The following is a 25551-nucleotide window of genomic DNA, read 5'->3' on the forward strand; positions in this document are numbered from 1 at the left end:
CTTGAGTTATCAGGGGAGACTACACCGAGGCCATCACTTTCTGGTTGTTCCATCATGGATAATGACCTGTTGTTTTATTAGTCGGGAGAACTAAGATTCTTCAACATGATGAGTTTGTAAAATAGAGGTAAAGGTGGCTTTACATACATGAGACAAAGGAGGTCTTGGATGTATTTTCAAGATTTTAATCAAAAAGCTAAAGTAAAAACTATCCTACTGAAAGTCCTGTTTTGTGACTACAACTTGGATTTTAAAGCTAAAGACTCTTCATGAGAGATTCTGACTTTCACGAGACTAATGAACGGCTCTTACCTATTTTCATTCTATGTTACTTGCTTATGAGCACTCTGCCTCATGGATAAAATCTCCTTCCCTATCTCCTCTGATAGTAATCTTATGTTTTTCTTGGTGGGCCTTTTTTTTATTTCCCTTAGTCATCCCCCTTAAGGAAGGGAGCTGTTTTACATGTGCAGTTTTATGCCATGTGTTAAACTTTTGTTCTTTTAAATGAAATGTGCCCCAAATGGACAAAAGAATAGCTTAAAGAAATTTGCCATGTATTTTGGTTCATAATATGAGTATGACCAGCTCAGTTGGTCTATTTTTTTGCAATTGATGCATTCAGTGCAGATGCTTATGCATTGTGAATTGATGGTTGTATTTTCTCCTTAGATAAATAAGTGTGTTGCTCTCAACTGTATTTGTTTTCAGAATAAAATACAACTGCATTTTTATACTCTGATACATACCGAGTAACAAACCTGTAATTCTGGTCATCAATCTGGTTTGAAAAGCCTCAACTGAGTTGAGTGGAGGATTGCAGTTAACTGTCCATGTAATCCAAAAATCCAACAAAAATTTAGATAAATTAGGCTTTCTGAGATAATATTACAGGAGAGTGTGAGCTGCCCTGGAGTTGTTTCTAGGTGACTTTAGGCATATTAGTGATGACTGTAGACCGTATGTCCTTTCTCCTTATTTATTTAGTAAATTGAGAACTGTTCAGTCAATAGAAACTGCAGTTTCTGTAGCTTGCCTGATTTCTGTCATTCTAGTTGTAATACTTTTAAAGCATAGGTTGGAAATGCAGAAAGCTCCCCTAAGTCCAGTATGTGCAGTAAATGATAATGAAGGCTGGATTTTTAATTAAAACAACCCCTTTGAAACTGTGGTTGGCATCTAGTAACTCCTAGAAGGTGACTTTAATAGTTTCTATATTAAAACTGCTATTTTTTCTTTTGCTTGTACTGTTTAAGTAACAGTTTGTCAGCTGTTATACACTAGAGTACATAGAAAATTAATTTTTTGTGAGTTTACAAAAGGTTGGCAGCTTATATTAATCTTTCTGCAGAAAGACTTGAAATTTTACTTTTCTCCAGTACCAGCATGTCCCTTAGTTTTTATCAGTTTTTTTTAAAGAAATTAGTATTGTGCAACTTTGTTCTGTCTTCTAGTTTCTTCTGTCTGAACTTCTGATATTATTTGCTAATTCCAAACAGACCAGAAAATTGGTGGTTGGGCAGAGTAGACAAACAAATTAGGACCCTTGTTAAGAGTGTGCAGTGTCTTACTAAAATATCTAAACCCAGTAGGAAACAGGGCCATACTGGCTTCTTTTGGAGCTACTTTATGTACTGAAGCCATGGTTATTTGATGATGCTGTGGTTATTTATTCTTAAAGTATTGCTGTGTGTGGAATTAGGTGTTCCCTGTGAGATCATTTTATGAAATTTTATGTAAGTTCTGGTTTAGATTACTTTCAGTTGTTCATTTCATGTATACACATTTATTTCTGCTGTGAATTGTGTAGTGCTTTCAGTTGCAATAGAAAAGATAGGAAATAATCTTATTAGGTGTATGTTAGCTTGTGAATGGGAATAGTTCTATAGACATTAAGCAGTTTAATTAAAAAACTAATGAAAATTAGGAAGACAACTGGACATACTCCATGCTGAATTGTAGAAAGCAAGCTGCACTTGAGGGAGCTGTCCTTAGGGATGCTGTTGTCAGAAGTCTTTGAGTGCCAGATGGTGAACAGAACAGCAGCCAATTTTTTTAAACTGGAACTTAATTCTGAAGAGCAGAGTCATGAAGAGTAATCCAGAAGGTTCTCTATATATTACTTGGATTTCAAGATATTAACAGAAATACCCCCTTAGTTTAATGTAGCCAAGCATGTGTCCATGAGGTCATAGAATTTTAACTGGTAAAAACTGTATGGGGAGAAAGTATTCTGAGCCACTTCAGGAACATTGTTCATGGCATGGGAGATGCATCACAGAAACTTGGTGATGGTAGTAGCAATCTTTCAGAAATCAGTTGATGTTCTGACTGTGATGCTCTCCTTTTAAAATGGTCTGAAGATTAAAAGGTTAAAAAAAAAAACAACACTTCTTTTAATAATCAGAGGCCAATTTGTGTTTCGGTTTTATGTTTTGGCTATTCGCTATGAATTTTTCAAATATTTTGTAAATGAAGTGGCTTTCTGGTAACATGGAAGGGTAGAAAATCTATCACATTCAGAGGACTGACTGATTTAGATGAAGAAGGTTAGTTGTCTGTTAGATTGAACTAAATGGAGTTACCCTGGGAGAATGAGGGAATAAAGAAATTAGCAGTAGCTTGTTTACGTTACCTGAAATCCTAAGCATTTAATCAACGATCTCCTGAAGGTTAGTAGTGTGTACATTATATTCTTTTCCACATTATTATTTCCATAGCACTTGTTTACCACATAGTTGTGGTTAGGATGAGTTAGTAATAATGTGGTTGCCCATCCTTGCCAGTTTTGTTACTTGTGCCTGTTTCATGTGTATGATGTCTGGATGCTGTAGCATCTCTCTGGAGGAAGGGAATCTTTCTGCTCCCGTATTTTCTGACATTGGGTTGTCCCATTTTATATTTTTTTTGTACTCATATTATGAGGCTGTAGATCCTTTCTTATGCTGTGAAAAAAGGGGAGGGGAGAAATATAGTAGGGAAAATAGGAGAGAATCTTCTGTTTTGGGCAGCTTTTGTTCAAAATTGATTTCGCTTCCGATTGGTTTTGCCAACTGGAGGGTATAAATTTAAATAAGCAGGGTATAATTTAAAACTCTTTTTTTTTTTTTTTTCAGTTTCAGTGACTTATATGCATTAATCTTGTTCTGTGTTCTGCTTGAACGTGTTACAATTCTATATGAGGATTTATTTGACAACATTATATTTTTGTGGTTTCTAATGGTACTACCGGGAGTGACTAATTTTACAGAAATTGACATTGACAGAAACCAGGATGGAAGTCTAGCTTGTACCTACTAGCTGCAGTCCCACCCACACTCAGTCTGCTTCCTATCAAATTGAGAATATAATTAACTGTGCTAATGCGTATTGCAACTGACACTGGTGGATTCAGAATTTCAAGGTAGCTTCAGCATTTTTGATTAGGGCTATCTGACACCTAGATATACTGATACTTTAAAAAATACAAAGTAAAGGGAAAAGACCAAACTTTTTTCTTTTATTCTCAGGATTATTTACACAAAAAATATTTTTGGGCAATAAAATATGTTGGAATTCATACATATGTCCTCATGTATATACTATGTCATCATATATAGACTGCATTTATGACACTCTTGGCTGTCTCATCTGTACTTTCCCTATCAGTCTCTCTCCTCTGGGAATTTTTCAGACATTCCAAACCCTTAAATAACTTTGAACAGCTGCCTTTAGGGGGGAAAAAAAAATAATAAAGTTTTCTCCTCCACCATCTGCTTTGCATTTTGTATTGTCAAGTCTCACTCTCTTTTGCAATAAAATAAACAAAGCAAACAGAACTACCACACTGGCACATTTCAGAGATACATATTCTTAATTCTGTCACAATGATTGTTAAAGAGATTATTTTTTTAAAAGAAAAGAAGAAAAATACATTTTTAAAAAAGTTGTTGAGAAGTGTGTAGTGGCAACTTTTTCTTACTTTTGCCTTTTCTATAACATGTGTTGTCTGTCCTGTGTTTTGAGTTCTGAAAGTCTGTGCTTCAGATTCTGACAGTGTATCCTGGGAAACTCTTAAATAATTTTTAGAGAGAATTTTTTTTATTTACTGTATAGCTGTCTTATTCTTTGAGTTGGACGTTTTGATTTAAGGTAAGCATGATAAATGTGTTCAGAGTGATTTCCCCAAGTTCTAGAAAGAATATTGATAAAATGAAGGGTGTCATTAAGCATTTTAAAAATTGTCACTTGCTGAATGTGATGTATGCAGAAAAGAATATTGTGACACTAAACAAAATCTTACAGGCAAAGATTTGGTGGCAGCCATGTTACCTGTTTGTGGCTTTCTGCCCCTCATTAGTCCAGCAGGGCAGAGTAAGCATCCAGTAGGTTACTGGTTGACACATAACTAACCTTGAAGTAATGGGTTGTTTTCCTGTTTGGAAGTGTGGAATAGTTGATATAAGGATCTGATTAAATATTTAATTGGTTTTTAGTGGAGATCACATTTATATGTGTATTCTGTAAAGAAAAAACACTGCTGTAGTACTTCCCACTGTTTTCCTCCTCTTATCATTCATGACTATTCTATTCAGGAAATCTCTTTTTTCAGTGTGTAAATTAAACTGAGAAAGTGACTTATCCAAGGCTATTCAACAAGCTGGAACTAGTAATAGGGCACTTGTGTTTTTAGTGCTCTGTGTGCTTGGTACAAGTGACTGGAAGTGTCCTCAACATTCTTAAAATTAAGAACTGTTGTTCTTGCCTCCATCATATGAGCAAATGCAGGAGTAAGGGAACAACATGCAGAGGGGTTTTTGTTGTGAGATTATGTTCACCTTCTTGAGTTGAAGGCAAGATCCAGTTGTGTTGTACAAATACGTGTCTTATGATAGAGAGAACTCTTTTGCTTCTTTCAGGTTAGAATTCCATTAAGAATATTAATATAATACAAAAAAAATGCATTGGTTATTATTTTGGAAGAAGTTACTAATTCTGGAAAGCAATACATCTATTTACATTGCTCACAATGCAAAAAAAAATAAATAAAAGGAAAAGCATTCTAGGTCAATGAAAAAAGTATGTCTGCATAACTTGATTATTTATTTCTGCTTTTAAGCAGGTAATAAAGATTATTTTTTTTTTAATGTAGGCACCTGACAACATTACAAGAGAAACTGTTGATATTTAAATTGCTAAAATAAATTATTCTTAAGAGTATCTGTAATGATTGTAGTGAGATCACAGGTTCAGCTCTTTCATATGGGAGATCAACAGAAACAGGAGGAATTGAAAGGCGATTACTAGTATCTGAAATTAATTTCCTTATTTGGACTTCATTAAATTAGAAGATAACCTCATATGGCAGATTTTCACTTAGAGCCAGATGTAAAAATCAAATGGAAAATTTCAGGAAGTGCTGTTACATTTCATGTATATGTAACTGACTTTGCTGTTCAAAATGTTTGAAGAGAGTTGTGTTAAAAACTTGTTAAAAACAAGTTGTTTATTTTGCCTTAGGGAAGAAAAATAATGTGTTTACATTTTCATTCATTATTGCTTTAAGTCTTAAGTTAAAGCACTTCAAGTGCTTGGGTTTACCAGTAAGTAATATTACTTTTTGTTGCTGTTGTCTCAGTGTTAAGTCTTGTCCTTTAGGAAGTTATGTAGTACATAGAATGCTTAGTCTTTACTGTCAGTCTAGCTCAGGATAACTTTGTGGACATGGTGTAAAAAGCAGTTTTGAGAATTGGGTCAGATCTTTTCTGAAAAAGTGAGAATTCACACATCAGTGGGAGAGACTTGACTTATTTTAACAGAATAAACAGAAGTTTAATATGGTGGCCTCCTCCTAAATACAAAAGAGGCTGCTAATTTTAGTGGACTTCAAATATGTAGTATTATGGGGACAAAAAGCATTCTGCATAAATTTTTACTTATGCACAATTTAGTATTCTAATTTCTGTGATTTATTTTATTTTAAAATAAATGATATTTCCAAATATTAATGTTTTAAAATACAACATAGGCCTTTAACTCAAGAAGAAATAGCTCATCGGCGTGAACTTGCGAAACGAAGGCATGCAGAAAAATTGGCAGCAAATCAAGGAAAGGAGCTGTCAGAAAAGCCCCCAAGTGAAAATTTGTCTGAAGCAACTGGGAACACTGGGGATACGAAAGGTCTGTAATGCTCTGCTATCAGTTTTTCTTACGGGGAGGAGGGTTTAATAGTAGTGTCTAGGTTTTGTCATGGGACTATGTTCCTTACAAAGAATCGTCTACATGCCAGTGCAAACAGTTAATAGGTGGAACTGAATGAAGCAAGAAGGGATTTTTGAGAAAGCTGGAAGTTCATAAATGCTGGTGTGGTGCCATGAATACCTGTTCCTGTAGTCTGAGGAAGTGTTTGATCCCAGTACTTTGAGAGAGATGATGCTTGAAGGAGATGCTCTGCTGCAAAATCAAATAGTTTTCACTCCCAGTAGAAAGATGCGTTGATGGGCTCCTGCCCTTATGTAAGAGCTACAGAGGTTCAGGCTTGTTAAGTTTACAGCTAGAGCCTTTGTATGGATTTGTTAGCAGCATATTTTGCCAGTATAAACTTTGATTTCTTTAGGCTTTAATGAAAAAAACTGTTTCATTACCAAAAAAGCCCTGAGCAACCTATTAATAAATGGATACAGAAGCAGTGTATGAGCAACAGGACTGCATTATGAGTTGCAATGAGGCCTTGCAGTCCTTCACTGTGTCACCAGATGTGACTGGTTAATATGTAACTGATTATTTTCTTTCTCCAGATGATGAGGCAGAAACTGCTTTTATACTTCATGTATTTTTCTAACTTTGATTAGGTGAAGAGGAACAGCTCAGTGGTCAATCGGAGTTCACGACCTCAAAGGCACTGAAACAGGAAGCAGACAACAAGGAGTCTTTCATTGCTTTTGCTAGAGTGTTCAGTGGGGTGGTGCAGAGAGGGCAAAAGATCTTTGTTTTAGGACCTAAGTATGATCCTGCTGAGTCTTTGCATAAGGTAAGAGGTGACAGTGAAATGTTACCATAAATTGGTATTCTTTTGAAGCACTGATGACCTAACTTTTTGCACATTGTTCACTCAAAAAAAAAAATTTAAAAAAATTCAGGTAAAAAATTCCAAAAAGTAATTTAGGTAGTTGTGGCAATAGGTGATTGTGTCTGTAAAGTCATTATAAACTTGAACATTTCCAAAATAGTTTAAGTACAATGTTACATTAGTTAACAATAAAACCAGTATGTACATGCTTTGATACAAAGAAAACTTGCAAAGGGAAGAATGGTGCTTTTGGGGAACAGAAAGTAAATAATAATATTTGAAAATAATTGTTTTAAATGTTTCCAGATTGTGATCATAAACATTTATTGCTTATGAAATTACTTTAAAACATTTGATTTATCAGTGAGAATGAAAAATGAACTAGGAGTAGTATGCACTTTGAATTATCAAATAAAGCATTATTTTTTATTTTCTTAGTAACATTTGCTTGTTTGCCACAGGACTGAATTTTTGGAAGGGGAGAAAATATAATGCCTAACTTTGGAAATGAAAATGCTTTAGCATGTATTACTTAGCTGTGGAATTCAAGGAGGATTTGAGGAAGAAGTGTTTGTACTGGTATTAGGGGATAAACATCCAACACTGTTTAACTCTATGTAGCTGTCATCCCAGTGTTCTGCTACAGATGATCTGCCATTAGTACCTCACATGAGTTGCTGTACCTTGGAGAATCTCTACTTGCTTATGGGAAGAGAACTTGAAGATCTTGAAGAAGTGCCTGCAGGAAATGTTCTGGGTAAGATATAACTAGTATTTCATTTCCTAGAGCTTGAATCCTTATATCATCCAAAATACACTGAAATTGTTTTGATGTGATTAATAATAAGAAAACTTAAATAAATCTGTGAATGTTTTTAGGTATGTTTTGTATGCAAAAAATGAAGGCACTATAATGAAACTGTGATTTCTGTGAACTTTGAATTGTGAAGACAGAAAAGATACATGGCAAGGAGAAAACTAGGGGTTACACTAGCCTTATTTACTTTTATCCTTAGGTTGGAATATTGCCAGGTAAATGTTGCTGCCAGGAATTGCCAAAGGCAGGAGGAATGTCTTGTATTTTATAAGTTGCAAGGATCATTTATAATATTTTGCTAATAGTGGAAATTCTGTATTATGACTTCTCTAGCCATTCAGATAACTGTGATTTTATTTATGGGTCTACTTGAACTATGATGCTAAAAATTATTTCTTCTGTGCCTGTTTCAAATTTTGAACTTTCTCCATGGACAGTGTTCTAAATGGTAAGTCATCGTAATCATTGAGTTATGATCTTTTCTGCCAAATTCTGAGCTGCTTTGCTGTAGAGTATGATGCTGGTTTTGTCCTTCATTTGTCTTTTTTAATATCACAGCTAGTGTTTAGAATTTTTCATTTATGAATGAAGTTGTATGAAGTACAGCAAAACAAGGTTTTTTTTAAACTCTTGTTTGGTAATGGAAGGTGTGGAGAAGCAGTATTTATGATGTCATTTCATGAATGAAAAAATGTTGCCTTTTGAGGAGGGAAAATAATAACTTAAATTGGAAAACTGGTAAAAATTCCACAAAGGAGACTACTACAGGCAAGTTTTAAATTATTTTATTTCTATGTAAAGAATATTTCATGTAAATCAAGACTATCACACCAGTAAGTATTTTGAAGGATAGTAGTCTGTATTTTAGTTCATTCAAGAGGAAGTGGAGATGGTTGATTTGCTTGTTCCCATGCTAGAATCTCTCTCTCTCTTTATATGTATGTGTAAATGTACGTGTATAGGTATTTATTTGTTTGTTTGTTTGCTTGTTTGTTTAAACCAGGCCAATGAAAAATACATGAACAGGAAAAGCATAATTTTGTAGCACATGTTCTGGTATTTTTGTGGTTGAAGATGATAAGAAGAACTTAGTGGGTGATTCCCAAAGTGGCAAAGGAAAAATTTGAAGGCAGTATGTGAGGAAAAAGTAATTTGGGCTCATAAGTAAAGACTGAACAAGTGCTGGCCCTGCAGATGCACATAATAGCTTCCTTCCCCACCTTCTCCCTTTTGTATTTTTCTTGTTACTTTCCTGTAATTGAAGGCAAAATACCTTTTATAGTTCTATGCAAAAAAAAAAAAAAAAAAGATATTTTAGTAATGAAAAAGTTGTTGAAGGTAGTGTGAAAATGTATTTTAAATAGGCGAAAAGAGGTAGTGGGTTTTTGTGATTATAGCATTCACGGATTAAAGGCCTACAGTTCCCATGCTGTATATTGGTTCATATTTTACATAATTTAAGCAAATATGAATGTAAAAAAAAAAAAGGAACTTGTTTCTGAACATGCTGGTTTAGGCACCTGTCTGTTTAAGTGCAAGCATGTTTAGGTACTTGTGTAAGTGAATGAATTTTGTTTGAATGCAATAAAATGTATCTGAAGGCACATTGTACATGTGCACACCTGAGTTCAGGGCAACGTGCCTCTTAAAGCTGACATGTGTGCTGCGTTTTGTTCACAAGTACCACAGCAATGCACTTGAGTTTGCTGGCAGACAAAAAACAAGACTTTTAGCAGAGCTGCCTGTATGACTGTTCAAGTGCTATTTGTGTTTTGTTGGATACTGTTAAAAGCAAAGCTTTTCCCTTACCATTACATCTGTAGTGCTTTAGTGTAATGCTCAGAGGAGGCTAGAAGATTTCCTGAATGATTTCAAATGCAGTTAGCCAGATGAATATCAAGTGCTCTGCCAAATTAAGAGCATTTGTTTCTTTAACTTACCAAATGACAGAGTTAAAAGCAGGAATCTAACAGTCACTCCTCTTGCCAGCTCCCTATGAACTGCCTTCCTACATGACAGACTGCTGTGTACCTTTTTTCCATATCTAAAATGTTGGTTTTCCATACAATATTTTTTCATGTTTTAATTATTTATAAAGCACTTCAGTGATTCTTGACATGTAAACAATATGACATGGGAAATGGTTCTGGGTTTTTTGGTACTTTTTTGAAAATATGTCCCATACCGCTGTAGTACCGCTTGTATGACGTAGTATAGCTAACCTCATTACAAGGTGTCTAACAAGCATTTTATTCCTTTAGGACTTCATTGAACAATTTAGAAGCTTTTAATAAGCAGCCTCTGCTAAGAGCAAAGAGCAGCTGCAAGCAGCTATGCCATTTTAAAAGCCCAGAATGGCTTTCTAGGACTGATGCCAACTAGCAAGCATTACCACCTTCTGTGAAAGCCCTAAGAACAGTCCTGCTGTTGCACCAGCCTTTTATTTCTGTGCAAACATTTGGTGGGCTAATTTCACTCTCTGAATCAGTAATGTGATTATTTAAATAATAAAAAAATAGCTAGCTTGAAGTGATTCCAGCTGCATGGGCTGTTTCATCTGGGCATACTATGATCAGTGAACACAAGAGGGCAGTCTTTCTCAAGAATGTTACTGAAATTAGCCAAAATAGTGAATGAAACAAAGAGAACTCAAACCTTTGTCTTCAGTTTACAGTTTTTACTGCTAACTGCTATCTCATAACCCCAATAAAATAACCTTGCATTTTTAACTCATTTATAGCAATCCAGCAGTATTCAAGAAAAGGTATATAATTGAATTGATTTTATTTTCTTACTGAATGATGATTTCTCTCTGTGTCATGTTGAGTCTACCTTACATCATTGTATCTATATTAATTTCCTACCCTATTAATGTTTTATGAATGGTGGAATTATTGAAAAAATTAATTATGCTCAAGTTGTTTCTTTGACCCACAGATACAATAGTTAATCTGTTGTTTGGCCTCTTTCAGTGTTGGAAACTGAAACCATTTTCTTAACTCTATTTTTGCTGTAACAAACTTGGTCCCTTTGCAGTTGTTGCTCTGTACTGTGTGTGATTCCTGCAAGTAGGTTGAGTAATTTGTGTTGCTTATTGGGTGGTGGAACATAACATGGTGCACAGCTAATGAACTAGTATCAAATGAAATTAGATGTGTATTTTGCTGATCATCTGATAAACTTGCTTTACTCTGTCTGCTGTACCATTTCTGCTGATTACCTTGTGATTCCATTTCAAGGAATTTGACTTGACAAACTTCATTTCAAAAAAAAAAAAAAAAAGTGGTTCCTTACCTGGTTTTCAAATCAATATAAAACTATTATTAGAGAGAAAAACATATGACATGTCTTTTGGTTAGAGGTGTAGCACTGACATGTGTCTATTGACCTTAAGGTTTTCTGGGGAAGGATACTTTGAATGGTTAATAGTTATAAAGCCTTTTTAGGTTGGGTATTTTTAATTTATATTGAAGAATTTAAATTTCTTTTTGAGTAGCTATAATTTTTTTCCTCTTTTTCTGACTGTAGCTTCTTAAGACTATAAAAGGAAATCATAAATGTAGTAATTCTTTCTAAAGAAAACCACTTTTTAATTCTCTAGCGCTTCTGGAATGTTCTTTGCTCTTATTTTCAGGAGTTTATTGTGAGTGGTTCCTTACCTGGTTTTCAAATCAATATAAAACTATTATTAGAGAGAAAAACATATGACATGTCTTTTGGTTAGAGGTGTAGCACTGACATGTGTCTATTGACCTTAAGGTTTTCTGGGGAAGGATACTTTGAATGGTTAATAGTTATAAAGCCTTTTTAGGTTGGGTATTTTTAATTTATATTGAAGAATTTAAATTTCTTTTTGAGTAGCTATAATTTTTTTCCTCTTTTTCTGACTGTAGCTTCTTAAGACTATAAAAGGAAATCATAAATGTAGTAATTCTTTCTAAAGAAAACCACTTTTTAATTCTCTAGCGCTTCTGGAATGTTCTTTGCTCTTATTTTCAGGAGTTTATTGTGAGATCGTAAAAATGTATTTATTCTTGCCACTGGAATATAAGGGTTTTTTAATCATATTTTAAAATGGAGCTGTATAAGGTTATTTCAGCTAAAGTCAGGATACATTCATCCAGCCAAAAATGCCCTTTAAGTTTGCACTTGACTACTGTTGGATTCTAATTTTTAAAAAATAATAAAATAATTAAGTTTTGAGGAAAGGAGAGAATGCAATGAAACTTGCTGTATCAGGTTAAAAGCAACTTCTAGTTGTTTTAATCTGTAACATCTGAGCTTTCATGTAAATGAGAATTAGATTTCTAAATAATCTTCGCAAATGTGAGGCAAGCCCTTCTGATTCTTTGGGGTTGGTGTGTGGGCAGATACTTGCTGATGCTTGAGGTTTCCCAAATAATACCAGAAGGAAAACTGCCTGGACTTGTCAGCGTTCATTGTTGCTACTTATATGCCTGTGGGCAGAAGTGGGACTAACAAGAATCAAGACAATTTCATGCCATGGCTGCTTGGAGAAACTCAGAGCACAGCAGCAGCTACATGCTCTGCAGCTTCTTGAAGAAAAGATCTAGAAATAGGCTGGAAAGAAGGGTTTGAGGTGCAGGAAGTCATCTCTGTTTATCACCTCTCTGATTACTTCAGAACTAAGTGATTTTTGGCCTTGAGACTTCAAATTTCTTAGATTCCTATTCTTGCACTAACATACATTGATTAGAATTCAGGGCCAGTGTTAAAGGAGAGTGACTCTTTTTTCTCAGGTAGGGGTGGAGAGTTGACTTATGTAGTCAGTGCCCCTGGGCAGATGTTACTCAGCCTTTCAGTAGTGACCTGTTTAGGGATTTAGGTCCCAGATACTGGCTGGCTTATCTCCAGAATTTCCAAATCTTCTGTGAAAGTATTTGATTGGGTGTGATTTTTCAAATCTCTTTAAAAAGGGAGGATAGGGGTTTTCCCCAGTATTTCACAGTTACTTCCTTTAGTCAGCATCGGTGTGTTATTTTTAGTCTCTCCCTCTATGAAACTGAATATGTCCATGTATAAACAATGGGAGAACAGTTGTCTGCAGAAATAGCCATATTTATTACTTGGCTAATGAACCTCTTATTTTTTTGCTGTAAGAGAACAAGAGTGTTAAAGTAGTTAGCATCACCAATATAAAATGGTAATAGAAATCTTAAGGTCAAGTTTTGAGATGACTGACTAAGCCCACATCCTTAAAGATGCATCTGGGATTTTTTCCAGCATACTGAGATACATCACTGATGTTTTTTGGAATAAATCTCACATTTTCATTTGAAGAGCTGAAAACTATACCCTCACTCAATCTGCTCATAAAAATTACTTGGAGAATGCTTTCGTGTTTGGTGTGTTGTATTTTCTTAAACTGGTATTCTGTTTTAAACTAGAAGGTCAGTATTGTTTAGTAGGTGGCATTTTATAGTCATGTACTCTCCTTTCTGACCATGTGGTTCTAACAGGAGCCATGTAACTTGCCTGGATTTTTTTAAAGATCTCTAAAGAGATGTTAGTATCCATTACTAAATGAGGATCTATGATAAATGACCTAAAAGTGACTTAAGTTTTGTACTCAAAGTTGACAGAACTCCATTTCTAAGAATATCCCACCTGTTAGTGCTGCTGGGAAATACACTGTATGAAGAAGTGGGAACCATCAGTTCAGGGATGAAGTAGGAAGCTGGAGCAGTAGAGTAAATAGTTGAGAGATTCAGCAAGCAGGAGTTAGTCTTTAAGGTTCAGTCTTCAACAGAGATGTAAATCACCTGATTTAACAAAGATCTGTATTAAGGCTGTATAATTGAAGCTTTTATTATTTTGTACAAAACAATTTTTTAATGAAACACACTGGAGAATTCCCTTTGCAGAAGTAGTTTCCTGTAGAACTCAAACTTGCAGAAATTTGTCTGAAAGGAACATTTCCTTTGTTTAATGTGGCTGTGGGTTCTATAAAATTCAAGCTGAGAACATGCAGTGTTGTTTCAGGAGTATGGACAAAATAATAAATTACAGTTTACTGGTCTGAAAATGTTATCCACTCTGTCCTGTCAGAGGTAGTGAATCAGTGGTAGATGAAGGTGGTTTGTCTAGGCAGTGTAGGTTTTGTTGATTCAGTCTAGTTTTTCACTTTTTGCTTAGTTCTCCATTTCTGAGTAATTTCTCTTAAATCTTACCTTTTTTAGCTTTAGTAAATCAGGAATTTGTTTTCTGTATATGTGGTTTTAGCAATAGAAAAAAATATAGTTCTCTTGAACTTGTAATGTTCTCTTTTTCTATAAATCTCTTTTACAAGGTTATGCAAAATTGATACCCCTTTACGTGGCTTTGATTGAATAAGGCTCTTTCCCATCTTTATACTTTAAACAAATATGCTGTGAACAAAACACTTTTGAAGAAAAAAAACCTAAATGTTTTCTTTGTTTTTCAGTGTGTTTCAGTTTCTTGTGACAACTGTGTGATAAGGATTATATTCTAAATTGAATATCAGATGGTCTCAATATTCAGAGCATCTGAATTCTGATAATGATTCCTTGACAAATTAGGGTAGTTAAAGGATCGTCATGTAATGTTTCATGTGTGCCTTTACTAAAAGTGGAACCAGGTAACTTGTTTTATTCTTTGACCTATTTTCATATTCCCTTTTAATGTGAAGCCAGAGGGCACTGTACTGTCAGTGGAGTGAAAACTTTGGAGTGTGGTTTTTAATGTGCATTTCTTCATACAGAAAATCTACAAATAGTTTAAATCAATTTCCTTGAGATTTCTGAAATCAAAAACTCTGCGATCAGTGTCATGCCTATCCTAACTTGGATATAATATACTGGTTTCAGAGTCAGTGTAGTTTTAAGCAAAGCTACTGTCATGAAAATACCTTGTTTGGCTTCCTTTTTTTTTCTCTGATACTTCCTTTATCCTGAGAAAATCTACTGTTTCATATGAAGAAGAGATGGGAAAATTCTTCTCTCTAAATGTTTCTTTAATTTTCACAGCAGAAATTTCACACAGAATTGCCTTCTCCACATAGTAACAGGCAGGCTGTAGAAATGAGGCAGGACCTCCCTCAGCTCTCCTTGGAGTGTTAACATGGCTCTGAAATATACCCTTTTTCCCCTAAGCTCCTAGCCCCAAATTTTAGCATTAACCTGTTTTCCCTTTGGATTCCACCTTTCTCTGTGCTTTTCCATTTACTCCTGTACCTCAGCTGTATATTTTGATTACCTTAGTTACCCTGTGTCAATAAAGTGAGACTATACAAGAATATTTTAGTTAACCACAACCTAAGCAAATGCAAAAGCTCTTCTCCTAACTGGCATTGTTTGCAATATAAACCACTAATCCATGAGGGCAATTTATTTGAATGTGTTTTTAGTTCCTGCTGGAACACTTTCTAATCTTAGCCAGGCCTCCTGTGTAAGAGGGAGAGAAGCAAGAACCACACTTTCACACCCACATGAGAATTGTTTTTCTTACTGTGTAATAGACCTAGTGCTTGTAATATACAGCATCCTTACAATAAATACCATCTGTGGCTGTGAAATGCCTCTACTTCTACATTTGAACTAGCCACAAAAGCCTTTAATTACTTTCTATATTTCTCTTTTGCTTCTGTTGTTACCAAAATTTCTTCAAAGAGCACAGAAAAAGCAAGGAGAGGGTTGCAGTGAGGGCATGGGAGCAAGGCAGGCCAGGTTGGAATTAATTCTTCACACAATCCCACTGAACACAAACACGGCTGCAGAGAATTAAAGTCTTGTGTAACAAATGAGAAGGTTACAAAGTCAAGAGATTATTAATATAGGCTGTGTTTTAGTTATTTTCTAAATATTTTCTTGAGATTTTGATGCTGTTTCATGCTTCACATTAAATTGCAGAAGTTTTGTGAGGGTTGTTTGGCCTGTATCAGGGTGTGAGTCATGAAGTTGGCTTTGTCTGGCTTGTGAACTGTGGGGGGGAGTTAAGGCAGAGCTATATTTAGGAGTATCAACTGATGTCAAACTGTGGAGCACTGCTAAACAATGGTGTTAAAGGGGCAGCACTAGTTTAGGCTAGAAGTTCAGATTATTTGTAGTGGTTTATAATTTATTAAATAATTGGAAAAGCTGATATTTACTGGAAGTACTCTTCTGCAGAGATTGCAAGCCCAGCAGTGTGAGTTTCAACTCCATTTATACATATCAAGTAATAGCTATTTCAATTTCATTATCAAAACTCTATGAATTGAGAATAGCAAGCCGTAGATAAAACGTTGAGTTTCATTACGGATTTCAGAATCTGAATTTATAAAAATTTGCTATTTATAAAAAATTATATAATTCCAGTTATAGGTAGGTAAGGTTAATGTTTGAGGAACTGTTACCATTGAATTTTTTGTCTTAAGATAGGGAACAGCTGCTGACTTCATTGTGTTTTGAAATTTTGGCAGAAGTTTGGGCAAAATTCAAGCCAGTGATTTTGAAAAATGAGAGGTTTCATTTTCCAAGACTGCTTTTCTGTCATAACATTCATAGACTCTAGCTAGTCGGGTTTTTTTGAGGGGTTTTGTGTTTGGTAGCCTTCTTTGTGTAGGCATGTTTTGGTAGATAATTCACCTAATTTAGTAGTGAGCCTTGTGTATTGCCATCTTTGTTTTTGAGCCTGTTTGTGTGAAGATAATGAGAATGCAATAGGAAAATTGCAGTGAACTGAAGGACTCCAGGTGAGGTGCGAGTGAAAGCTTTTCCTTACAGAATGGAGAGTTTTCTGTCATCTGAATGAATTTGAAGCTGGCAGGTTTATCAAAGGTACTTGGTGTTATTTACGCACACTGTTGTTCACTTGAATGTGAGCAGACCTGAGCCAAGACTATGTTCTGTCTTGGTGGGGAAACTGAAAAGCCACACTTAAAATGTATAAATTATACAGTGAAGTTAATGTATGGGGGATAATTCAGTTTCATCTGTTAGTGTCATTTTAAGAATCCTTGGCTGAAGTATTGTCATTGCCAACTTTGATAGATGTCTGTTTCAGTGACTAATTGGATTTCTGAAATACAGTATTGAGCATTAAATACTAATTTAAATACTTGTTGTTTTCCAAGTGTCATATTTTAAGATGTGTACAAGTCATGCTTTATGCAGTATTCAAGGATTGGGTCAATCGTGAGTTGCAAGACTGAACCAGTTCATCTGCACGATGGTGACGTCAGTTCCCGCACTTTGCGCAGCAGCAAAGACGTTCAAACCGTTTCCCCTCTCTTTAGTCAGCTGGAGCTTTGGGAACAAGGAAGTTGAAAGCACATGTGGTGAATTCTAAAGACATCTTACAGGGTTCATTGATGCAAAGAGCTGCATGTTGAGAAGCTTTCAAAAACGGGACTAAAATGTATGGAATCCTGAGGGTTACATTTTTCAGAGCTTTTTCACAAAGGACCAATTTTTGGTGACATGTTCAAAAGGCAAGTTCTCTGAGCAGTGGTACTAACAAAGCCTGGATTCCTACGGACTGGTGTCCTTAAAATCCTCAGCTTCCCTCTAAGCTATGCCTATCCTGCAGTTTTGCATGTCCCAGTTGGCCAGCCAGGATGCACATGCTGGTCACCAGGCAGCTGCTTCCAAGTGGGATACATAATGACCGTGTTTTGCCTGCCCTTTTCTCAGTGAGCTCACCAATTTTGGTCTCCCTTCAGTACTTAGCCATTGATTTTACATAACTTGTGGAAACTTAATGATATCTGAACCCTCTCCTCTCTCTCACTGGTAAACTTAGTGGAAGTTGACAACATGTTTAAAAGTTGTTGAGGGAGCTATGTTTATTTTGGAAATGAGACTAAGAAAATACTCCCTTTTTAACAGATTCTTCTGTGTGCATAATCCCATCAGGAAATATGACATACTGTGTTGGAATCATGGCTTCTCAACCAAAAAAAGCTGTTTAAGTAATCAGTCATTTTTAGCAGAAATGCATTTCATTTTTAGTAGAAAAGGTTCATCTACTCAGAACTCTTTCAGAGCATTTAAAGCTGATACCTAGCAGTGGCAAATGGCCATGTCTCTTGTTCAGAAAAGCAGCTGGCATTCTGTTTTTCAAGGTTCTGCTTTGTCTTGAAGCAGCAGCCGAGTCACTGCTGTGGCTTGTGGCTGATACATGATACCACATGTGTGGACTCTGCTGTTTAGTCAGCAAAATGTTAGCCAGACTGATCTGGTTTCGAGAGGGTAGCAGTGGGACATAGAAGCAAACTGGGTCAGGGCCTTGAGGTGTTAGCTTTGATTTCTACATGGATGAGAAGGGGAAAAAAGGTGGTCTCAGTTTTATAAGATGCTGCTGGTTAAACCTCTACTTGTGGCTGCTTTTGTCATTCTATAGGAGTTGCACTGTGATTAACAGGTTGATTTGCTTTTTTCTTGGACAGCATCTCAGAAGTGGTATCTCTTACAAATGTATTAACACTTTCTTAGTTGAGGGAATGAAAATTGGGTGAGAAGGAAAATTGCCTTTTTATTACATGAATTTTACTCTGTTTATTTAGTATCCTGAGTAGGCTCACCCAGTGTCTGACAAATGCCAGTGTTGCTGCTGGGAAGCCAGAAGTCAGGGCAAGCTTGCTCTTTTTGATGGCAACTGGCTTCTAGATCATCCTGCCTCTGTTTGAGGTGGTGTTCTTAGACTGCCTTTTGGTTGGCATCTCTTTTCCTTTTATCCTCAAATGAAAATGAAACAATCAGTGACTGGTGTTATTCCTGTTGAAAAGAAAATTAAATGCCAAGGGTTTTCCAGATGTGGACATGTTAAAGCTTCAAGTTCTCTTTATTTTTTTTCCATTTGAATGCATTTTCTGTTTATTTTGGAATTTATTTTGCTATTAAATTGAAGCACATGATAACTAACTCAGTTGCTTCCTAGACTGCTGATACAGCAAGTGTATTTAAGGCATTCTCTGTTCCTTCTCATGCCATCTGTTTGTACACCCATTATGTCAAAATAAGTCTTAATCTGAGGCAGTGGAAAGGTGTTATCTTTTGTTACAGTCTTTCTTCTATATTCCCCAAAACATTCTTGCTTGTAACTATAGATGAGCTGTTTAAAGGTTTCCATTAGCTTGAAGTCAAATTAAATGTTATTCTTTGAAGAAAAGTATTGTATTTAAAATAAACTTCAACTTTTGCACAATGTAGGCTGAAATGATCCATTATTTATGGTACTTTGGAACATTTCAAGCTGTATATCCCAAGGCAACAAAATAAGCAAGCAGAAATCATGGGCAGATGTAATGGCGGGGGGGGTGGCTGCCTTTAATGGAGATCATTAGGCATTAGGTCAGATCTTGGAAAATTGATTTTTAATTAGTTACTTGCATGTCTTACAAGTTAACACGATAAATGGTCAGTGACTCAGTAGGGCATTTCCCACAGGATATTGGACACATTTGGTAGCTGATATGCTGCTTCAACTTGTGATGTCTGAAATACCCTAGTTACTGATTAGTCTGTCTTTGCATTTACCTGATGTATTGAATGATAAAACCCTCATATGCTTTTTTCAACTAATGAAATGTAAATAGTGTATTTGGATTCTACACTTAAACAAGTTCTAAAATTAGCACAAAACCAGGCAAAATTCAATGAGCTTTTAAGCTAACTACTATTGTCTTTTGTAAGTGGCACAAGTAAGTAGTAGATACTTAATCCCCATGTACCTAGGATATGTAATGCAGACCTTGTAGTTCATGTAGGTTTTTCTAGGCTGCCATGACAAAACCTCTAAGACTTTTACAGATGAAAATGAATTTCTTGCAAGATCAGTGCCTCAAGGCCTCATTAATTTTAACACCACTTGTAATTCATTCTGGAAAGTAACAGACGTTACTTATATTTTATAATCTTCAATTTATGAAAACACTGTATACATGAAGTCTGGCCATCTTCAGGACATGTTACTAAAACTGAATAAAGCCTAAAATGACATTTTCTCTTACTTATTGGTTGGTTCTTAGACTACCCTACAGCTAGTGTGATTTATGAAGAAATAATTTGATGTTATTGATCCATTAGCTGTGATTAGTTATTTTGCTCTGTGTGGGAAGCATTTGTTCAAGAAATTAGAATCCAATTTGCTATTGTGCTCAAAACCCTACTCAACTTGAGATCTTAACTCACTTGCACTTTGTGTCAAGGACTCTCTCAAAAAAATTAAAATATTGTATAGAGTTTTATGTCTCCTCAGTGTCTACATAAAAAGCAAATATTGGAGATTTATTATCAATTTGTAATTATGTACAAAATAGCTTTATGAAGGGCCAGTAGCCCAGTTTTTTTCTGTCTTCTGCAAGGCAGATGTCAGTGTTAGAGCTGAAGTCTTAGTGAGTTTCAATCCCCCCAAAATATGTATTCTGTTTTGAGAGGATTGCTGGCAATCTTTTTTTTCCCTTGCATAGGACATTCCATATGAGTTCAGCTGATCTGTTTTCCAGTACAATATGCAATTTCATGGATTTATTTACAAAAGCACAGTTACTTCTACTGATTAAAAAAAAACCCCAAAATCAACATTTCTTAAAGGACTTTCAGATTATCAAAGTAAATATGTTGAAACGATCATTCTTAAATTCCATTTGTTTGGGACAACGACCATGCTGAACTGCCTCTGAAGTCTGGGTAGTCATTAAAAAAAACAAATTCAGATGTGTTGCTGTCAGGTCAAATTAAAATAATTTATTCAAAGTAATTATGAATCTAAAATTTGGTTTCAGAAACCCTTGGAGATTTTTGTATGGTGCTTAATGCTTTCCACATGCAGTAATGCAAGCATTAATTTGATGTAAAGGCTAACTGAAGTGAGTTCCACTGGCTCTGTGGTCACGTTGCACTAAGATCTGTCTACTGTTCTATCTTGTTGCTGTCTATTGATGTCAAGTTCACCTGATATATGGAAAAAGTATGGGCTCAGGCAAAATATATTGCGTGTGTACTGCTGAGTAGAACTGGTAACATTTTTATGAAGCCCCAGAAGATGCCATATAGTACCTTTATCAAGAACACTTCACAGTTAAAAGATTAAAGTAACTTAAATTGGAGTTAAAATTCCTTTTCATGAAACTACAAGTGCGTTGATTTCATTATATGTAGAGAGAAATGGGGGCTCATTACAGTTCTAAGCATGAACTTTCTAAGTTTTTGTGCTAAAATTGTTTAACCATAAATATTTAAAAATCAGGATCATTTACAGTAGTAAAATAAGTGTGGCATGACAAATAAAATAATTTTTTAAGATAAAAAACTGATCATTATTTGAAATGCTTTCATCTTCTATATTTAATTGTTTCATTAACCAACTTAAGAAAATCAGTGTTTCATTTTGACTACACTTATTTGTAAACCCAGGAGTCAGATTTTGAATATTAACTAATGTTTTGTTTTATTATGTTTACTGTAAGGTAAGTTTGTATTTTAGCAAACAAAATCCTAACTCAGCCTTGGTGTTGTCTTCTTCACAAAGTCTGAGTGCAGGTAGATCTCTTCACTTTATCATTTGAAAGGTGTCACAGTTCAATGTAAAGGTTTTTTTATAGTTTCCTTGAAATTGTGTTTAGTCTGAGAAAACTAGATTAATAATTACAGTTGTCAACTCTGTCAACAGCCAGGAAATGTATGTTATGCTAAGTATTTAAGCAAATATGTGTTTTTTTTCTCCAAAGAACCTCTGCGGAAGATAAATGATGCTTGTTTAATCATTATATATGTTTGCACTTCTCTTTGCAACTACTCATGCAAGAAGAGATTTCAGTTGAATATGCTGCTAGATTGTGTTGTTGCTTTTCCTGCAGTTCTTCTAAAAGCAGTTAGTGTTTTTCTTTCAACTGCTAGTCTTTTCCCTCAAGTAACTCAATGAGGTGCTCTAGCATTAATTTTATCTTTTATTACTCGATGATTCAGTAGTAAAGTATGGAGGTGCTTGTGTCAGAAGTTGCTCATTGCATTCCGTGTCCTATCACACGACTGTCCCTCTTGGGGAGAGGGAGTTTGGTTATAACAGTATTAATAACATGGTTGAATTTAGTCTAATCTAGACAGAAAGTTATGCTCAATTTGTGGAGCTAAAAGTAAAGTTCTGCAATAAAAGTATTTCTTGACACCTTTGTATTGAGGCACTGAATTCATGTTTCTGCTTGTTAATCTCTAGTGCATATTTAGGTAGAGCTGGTTTCTTTGAAACTTGTGAAGAAAAAGAGGCTTTTATAATCTATTGGATACTGGAGATTTGTAGACATACAGCTCAAAAAAAAACCCACAACACATTGGGAAAGAGGGAATGAAATACAAAAGTAATTGTTGAATTAACTTTTACTGTAAAATTACTGTGAGTACTGAGAACAGATGAAATAAGGCTTGCAAGCATTTCCACTTGCCTCAAGAGCAAGAACAATTGGTGGGGAAGTGCACAATTAGAGATCAGAAGGGGAGTCTCACCGGCAATCTCTGCTAACATGTGGTCTATATTACGGAAAAAAGCTGGTGAAATCTCAAGTAGAATGTGGCCTGTGTCTTGATTTACATTCCCTTCCTTTCCAGAAACAGTTTTTAATATAGAAAGGTCAAGTTCTGCCCTCGGATGTCTCTGTGCAGTCCCCATGAGACTCAAGAGAAACATGCTTAAAATCTGAGGCGATACATGTATAACTGAGGGTATTCTGAAGCCATAGTAGCTACTTGTCCAGAATCCCCACAGTTGCCATCATTTAATCCCAGTAATTAAAAAAAAAATATTTCAAATATAAAAGGCATTGTATTGTAACAGAGTTTAATCCTGCCAAAAGCCAGTTTCCCCTTGTAAAATTCCTCCTCTTTTTCCTTTTTTTTCTTTGTTTTCTTTTTTATTTTCCTTAATTGGGGATAGTAATGGAAGGATGGGGCCTGATGCTGAAAGTGTGCATGGAAACAGTGAACAAGTATTAATCACCTGGATGGGTAACAGTGTACTAATGGTGTATAATGTTTTCTAGGCTTATCCTAGATAGATAATGGGAAAAGGAGAATTCTCTGGGTAGATTTGAAGGAAAACAATGATTGACATGGAGTTATTTTCATTTTTTTTTATTATTATTTTTATTTTGGTTTAGTTGGCTTTAAGTCCATTAGCTTTAAAGAGAAACTGGAAACATCTAAGAGCCAATCATACTTTTAATGTGGATTTGGGAATTTGTTTTTTCATATGAGTTCTTTAAAACTCCTTTTAAAAATAATTATTTTCAAATGTCTCTCACTAGGGAGGAAAAAATAGTATTTATATTACTGCCCAAAGAAAATTATAGAGGTCTTTGTTTGTACACTCCCTTTGAAACAAGAGGCACATGCACTTTCTAAGATGTTAGATTGTGTAAATTTAAAGAAAGTTGCATCAAACCTCCTTTTACATTAATTACCAATGAGTTTGCTTGGCCTTTCTTCACTGATACATAGTGCAGTGCATGGAGCATTTAAACTAGGAATCTTTGCATGTTGTAAAGTCTTAATCTTTCCAAGCAATGTTGATAGGAAATCATATATTCCAGTGGAGGCAGAGCCTTATTGGGAAGATTAACATTAGCTTTTTTCTTTTCTTAGCTCCTATGGTGTTAGTCCAAAGCTTGACAAGTCTCCATGCCAAAGCAGCTAAGGGTTCCTAAGTGGTGATATCATCAGTGAGAGAAGATAAAGATCCACTGAACTGATGTGCTGAGGCTAGTAACAATGTGGCAGAAGTTTAAAATTTAAACAGCTTTCATTCTTCTTTGTTTGATTTTCACATTGCAAACTAAATTATTTCCTTATCTGATTGAGAAAGTTATGTGTGGTGGTGGTGTCTGCTTCATTTTCTGCATCTTGAAATTAAATGCTAAATCTTACCACATCAAAGGAAACTAATTACATATATCTTGAAATTGATCTATTATGTGTTCAGATCTTTATAGCTGAATTCAGATGGAAGCATGTGCTTTATCTTTAAAGGCTGCAAAATTAGTGTCTAAGGTGTAGTGGTTACCACCAAGACACAGAAGTGAAAAGTAAATGGAGACTTGTCTTAAATCTTCTACTCCTTTTGAAAATTTCAGTCACAAAGTTCTTATCTAATTTTACCATGTTGTTTCCATCATGTGGTAAAAACACTGGTGATAAAACTACATATATACTTGATTTAGTATTCTTATCTTCTAGGGCAAGTAATAGAAGGGGCTTTACAACAGAAGGACCTTTGTGAAGGTTTTCACACTCCTCTGAACAGTCAGAATTCAGCATTTTTTTTTTTGTACAGAAATGAGGTGACACCACAGGCAGAGTTTCTAAGAAGCAGCAGTTTCCTGATCAAGTTAATATTTTTAAAACTCCTGTGGACATTTTTAGCTTCAGCTTCTCTGGAAGATGTACAGCGAATTGCCTACTGGTGTGCATGTTTGTGTGACAGGCTGCAGAGTTTGGAAAGGTTGCTTGGTGAGAGATCAGAAGTACTTGCAGTGCTTTTCAGTGTTTTGTTCTTTAACCTAAAACAAAAGAACAGTAGTTTGTCTCACCTTCCCTGCTTAAGCAGTTTCCTCTTACTTTTGGTTCCTTTCTTTTTGAAGATTATTGTATTACAAAAAGAAATATTAAGGAAAATGTGTGTGTTATAATGATGTCTGTTTTCAAGGGCTGAACAGAACAAAAACAATCTTAAAACAAGAGTTGTATTTATAAGCTTTGTTTTGGAGTGGCTTTTCTAAATCTGCTTAAGTAGGTTAACCTTAATATACATTTGAGATCTGTGATCTCATGTAGTATGTGTAAATTTCAATAGGATAAACACTGAATTTAAGATTGATGTATCAAATAATTAGTGGAATAATTCCATTGTCATGACATGTGGCACTTTGAAATTAGTTATGTTATGTCTGTCTAACATAATTCAAAAAATACATTAGCGGTTATTAATAATCATGTTACACCAAAAAGTCTAAGCTTTGATCTTTATGGATTTTTTTGTTTATGTTACTAAGAATTTATAAATAGATTCATCAGGTCTGGACTCTGCTCTGTGCTAGCTCAAACAGTTAAGCAAGTAAAATGCTCACATTGTAAGCCTAACAGACTTCCATGAAAATTGTCATTTTTTTAGTGTATTTTTGTTGTCAAAACCTAGTATAATTCATGTACTTTAAGCTTCAAACATGAAACAAAAGAGCAGAGAGCTTTAAGGTTGTTGTTTTGTTGGGTTTTTTTATGGTAGTAAGGTACAGTAACATGTAAAAAAAAAATCTATCTGAAATAAGATTTGGTAACTTGATTTCTCTAGTTCACATTTCACTGTGAAAAGAAGCTGTTCACCTCCCACTCTAAATCATTTTGCTTTTACCAGCTGGAGAACATCAGAATAAAATGGACCCATCCCTTTTCTCAGTCCCTGGTGGTGATGATGATCCAGCATTTGTTTTTCATTCAAACCACATGTTGAATAAGTGAAAAGAGGAAATACATACTGGTCATAGGTCAGGTGCAAAGCAGAGTTTATACAGATTTATTTTCTTTGTAGCATCTGTTACCCTGCATTTAAAGCTGTTGAATGTTGCTCTGCTTCCAGTGATTTTTGAGGCAGATTTTCTTAAATAGTGACATTTTGGGTTTTGGCATACGCTACTGGCCAGACATTCAGCCTTCAGAGCTGTAGAAACAGCCTGATTCTG

At 35.1% G+C, this 25551-nt stretch overlaps 1 protein-coding gene across 2 annotated transcripts in view; it reads left to right on the forward strand.

Moving 5' to 3' along the window:
• Window positions 1–25551, forward strand: part of EFTUD1 (elongation factor Tu GTP binding domain containing 1) — a 62920-nt gene that overhangs the window by 12519 nt on the left and 24850 nt on the right. For both annotated transcript variants that reach the window (XM_009994487.1, XM_009994488.1), the window contains 3 exons: window positions 6008–6159; window positions 6831–7009; window positions 7670–7805. In XM_009994487.1, the coding sequence (XP_009992789.1) occupies window positions 6008–6159; window positions 6831–7009; window positions 7670–7805 (467 nt within the window). The remainder of the gene's footprint in view (window positions 1–6007; window positions 6160–6830; window positions 7010–7669; window positions 7806–25551) is intronic.

Source organism: Chaetura pelagica, unplaced genomic scaffold, assembly GCF_000747805.2.
Source record: "Chaetura pelagica isolate M959 unplaced genomic scaffold, ChaPel_1.0 scaffold222, whole genome shotgun sequence".
Classification (NCBI taxonomy): domain Eukaryota; kingdom Metazoa; phylum Chordata; class Aves; order Apodiformes; family Apodidae; genus Chaetura; species Chaetura pelagica.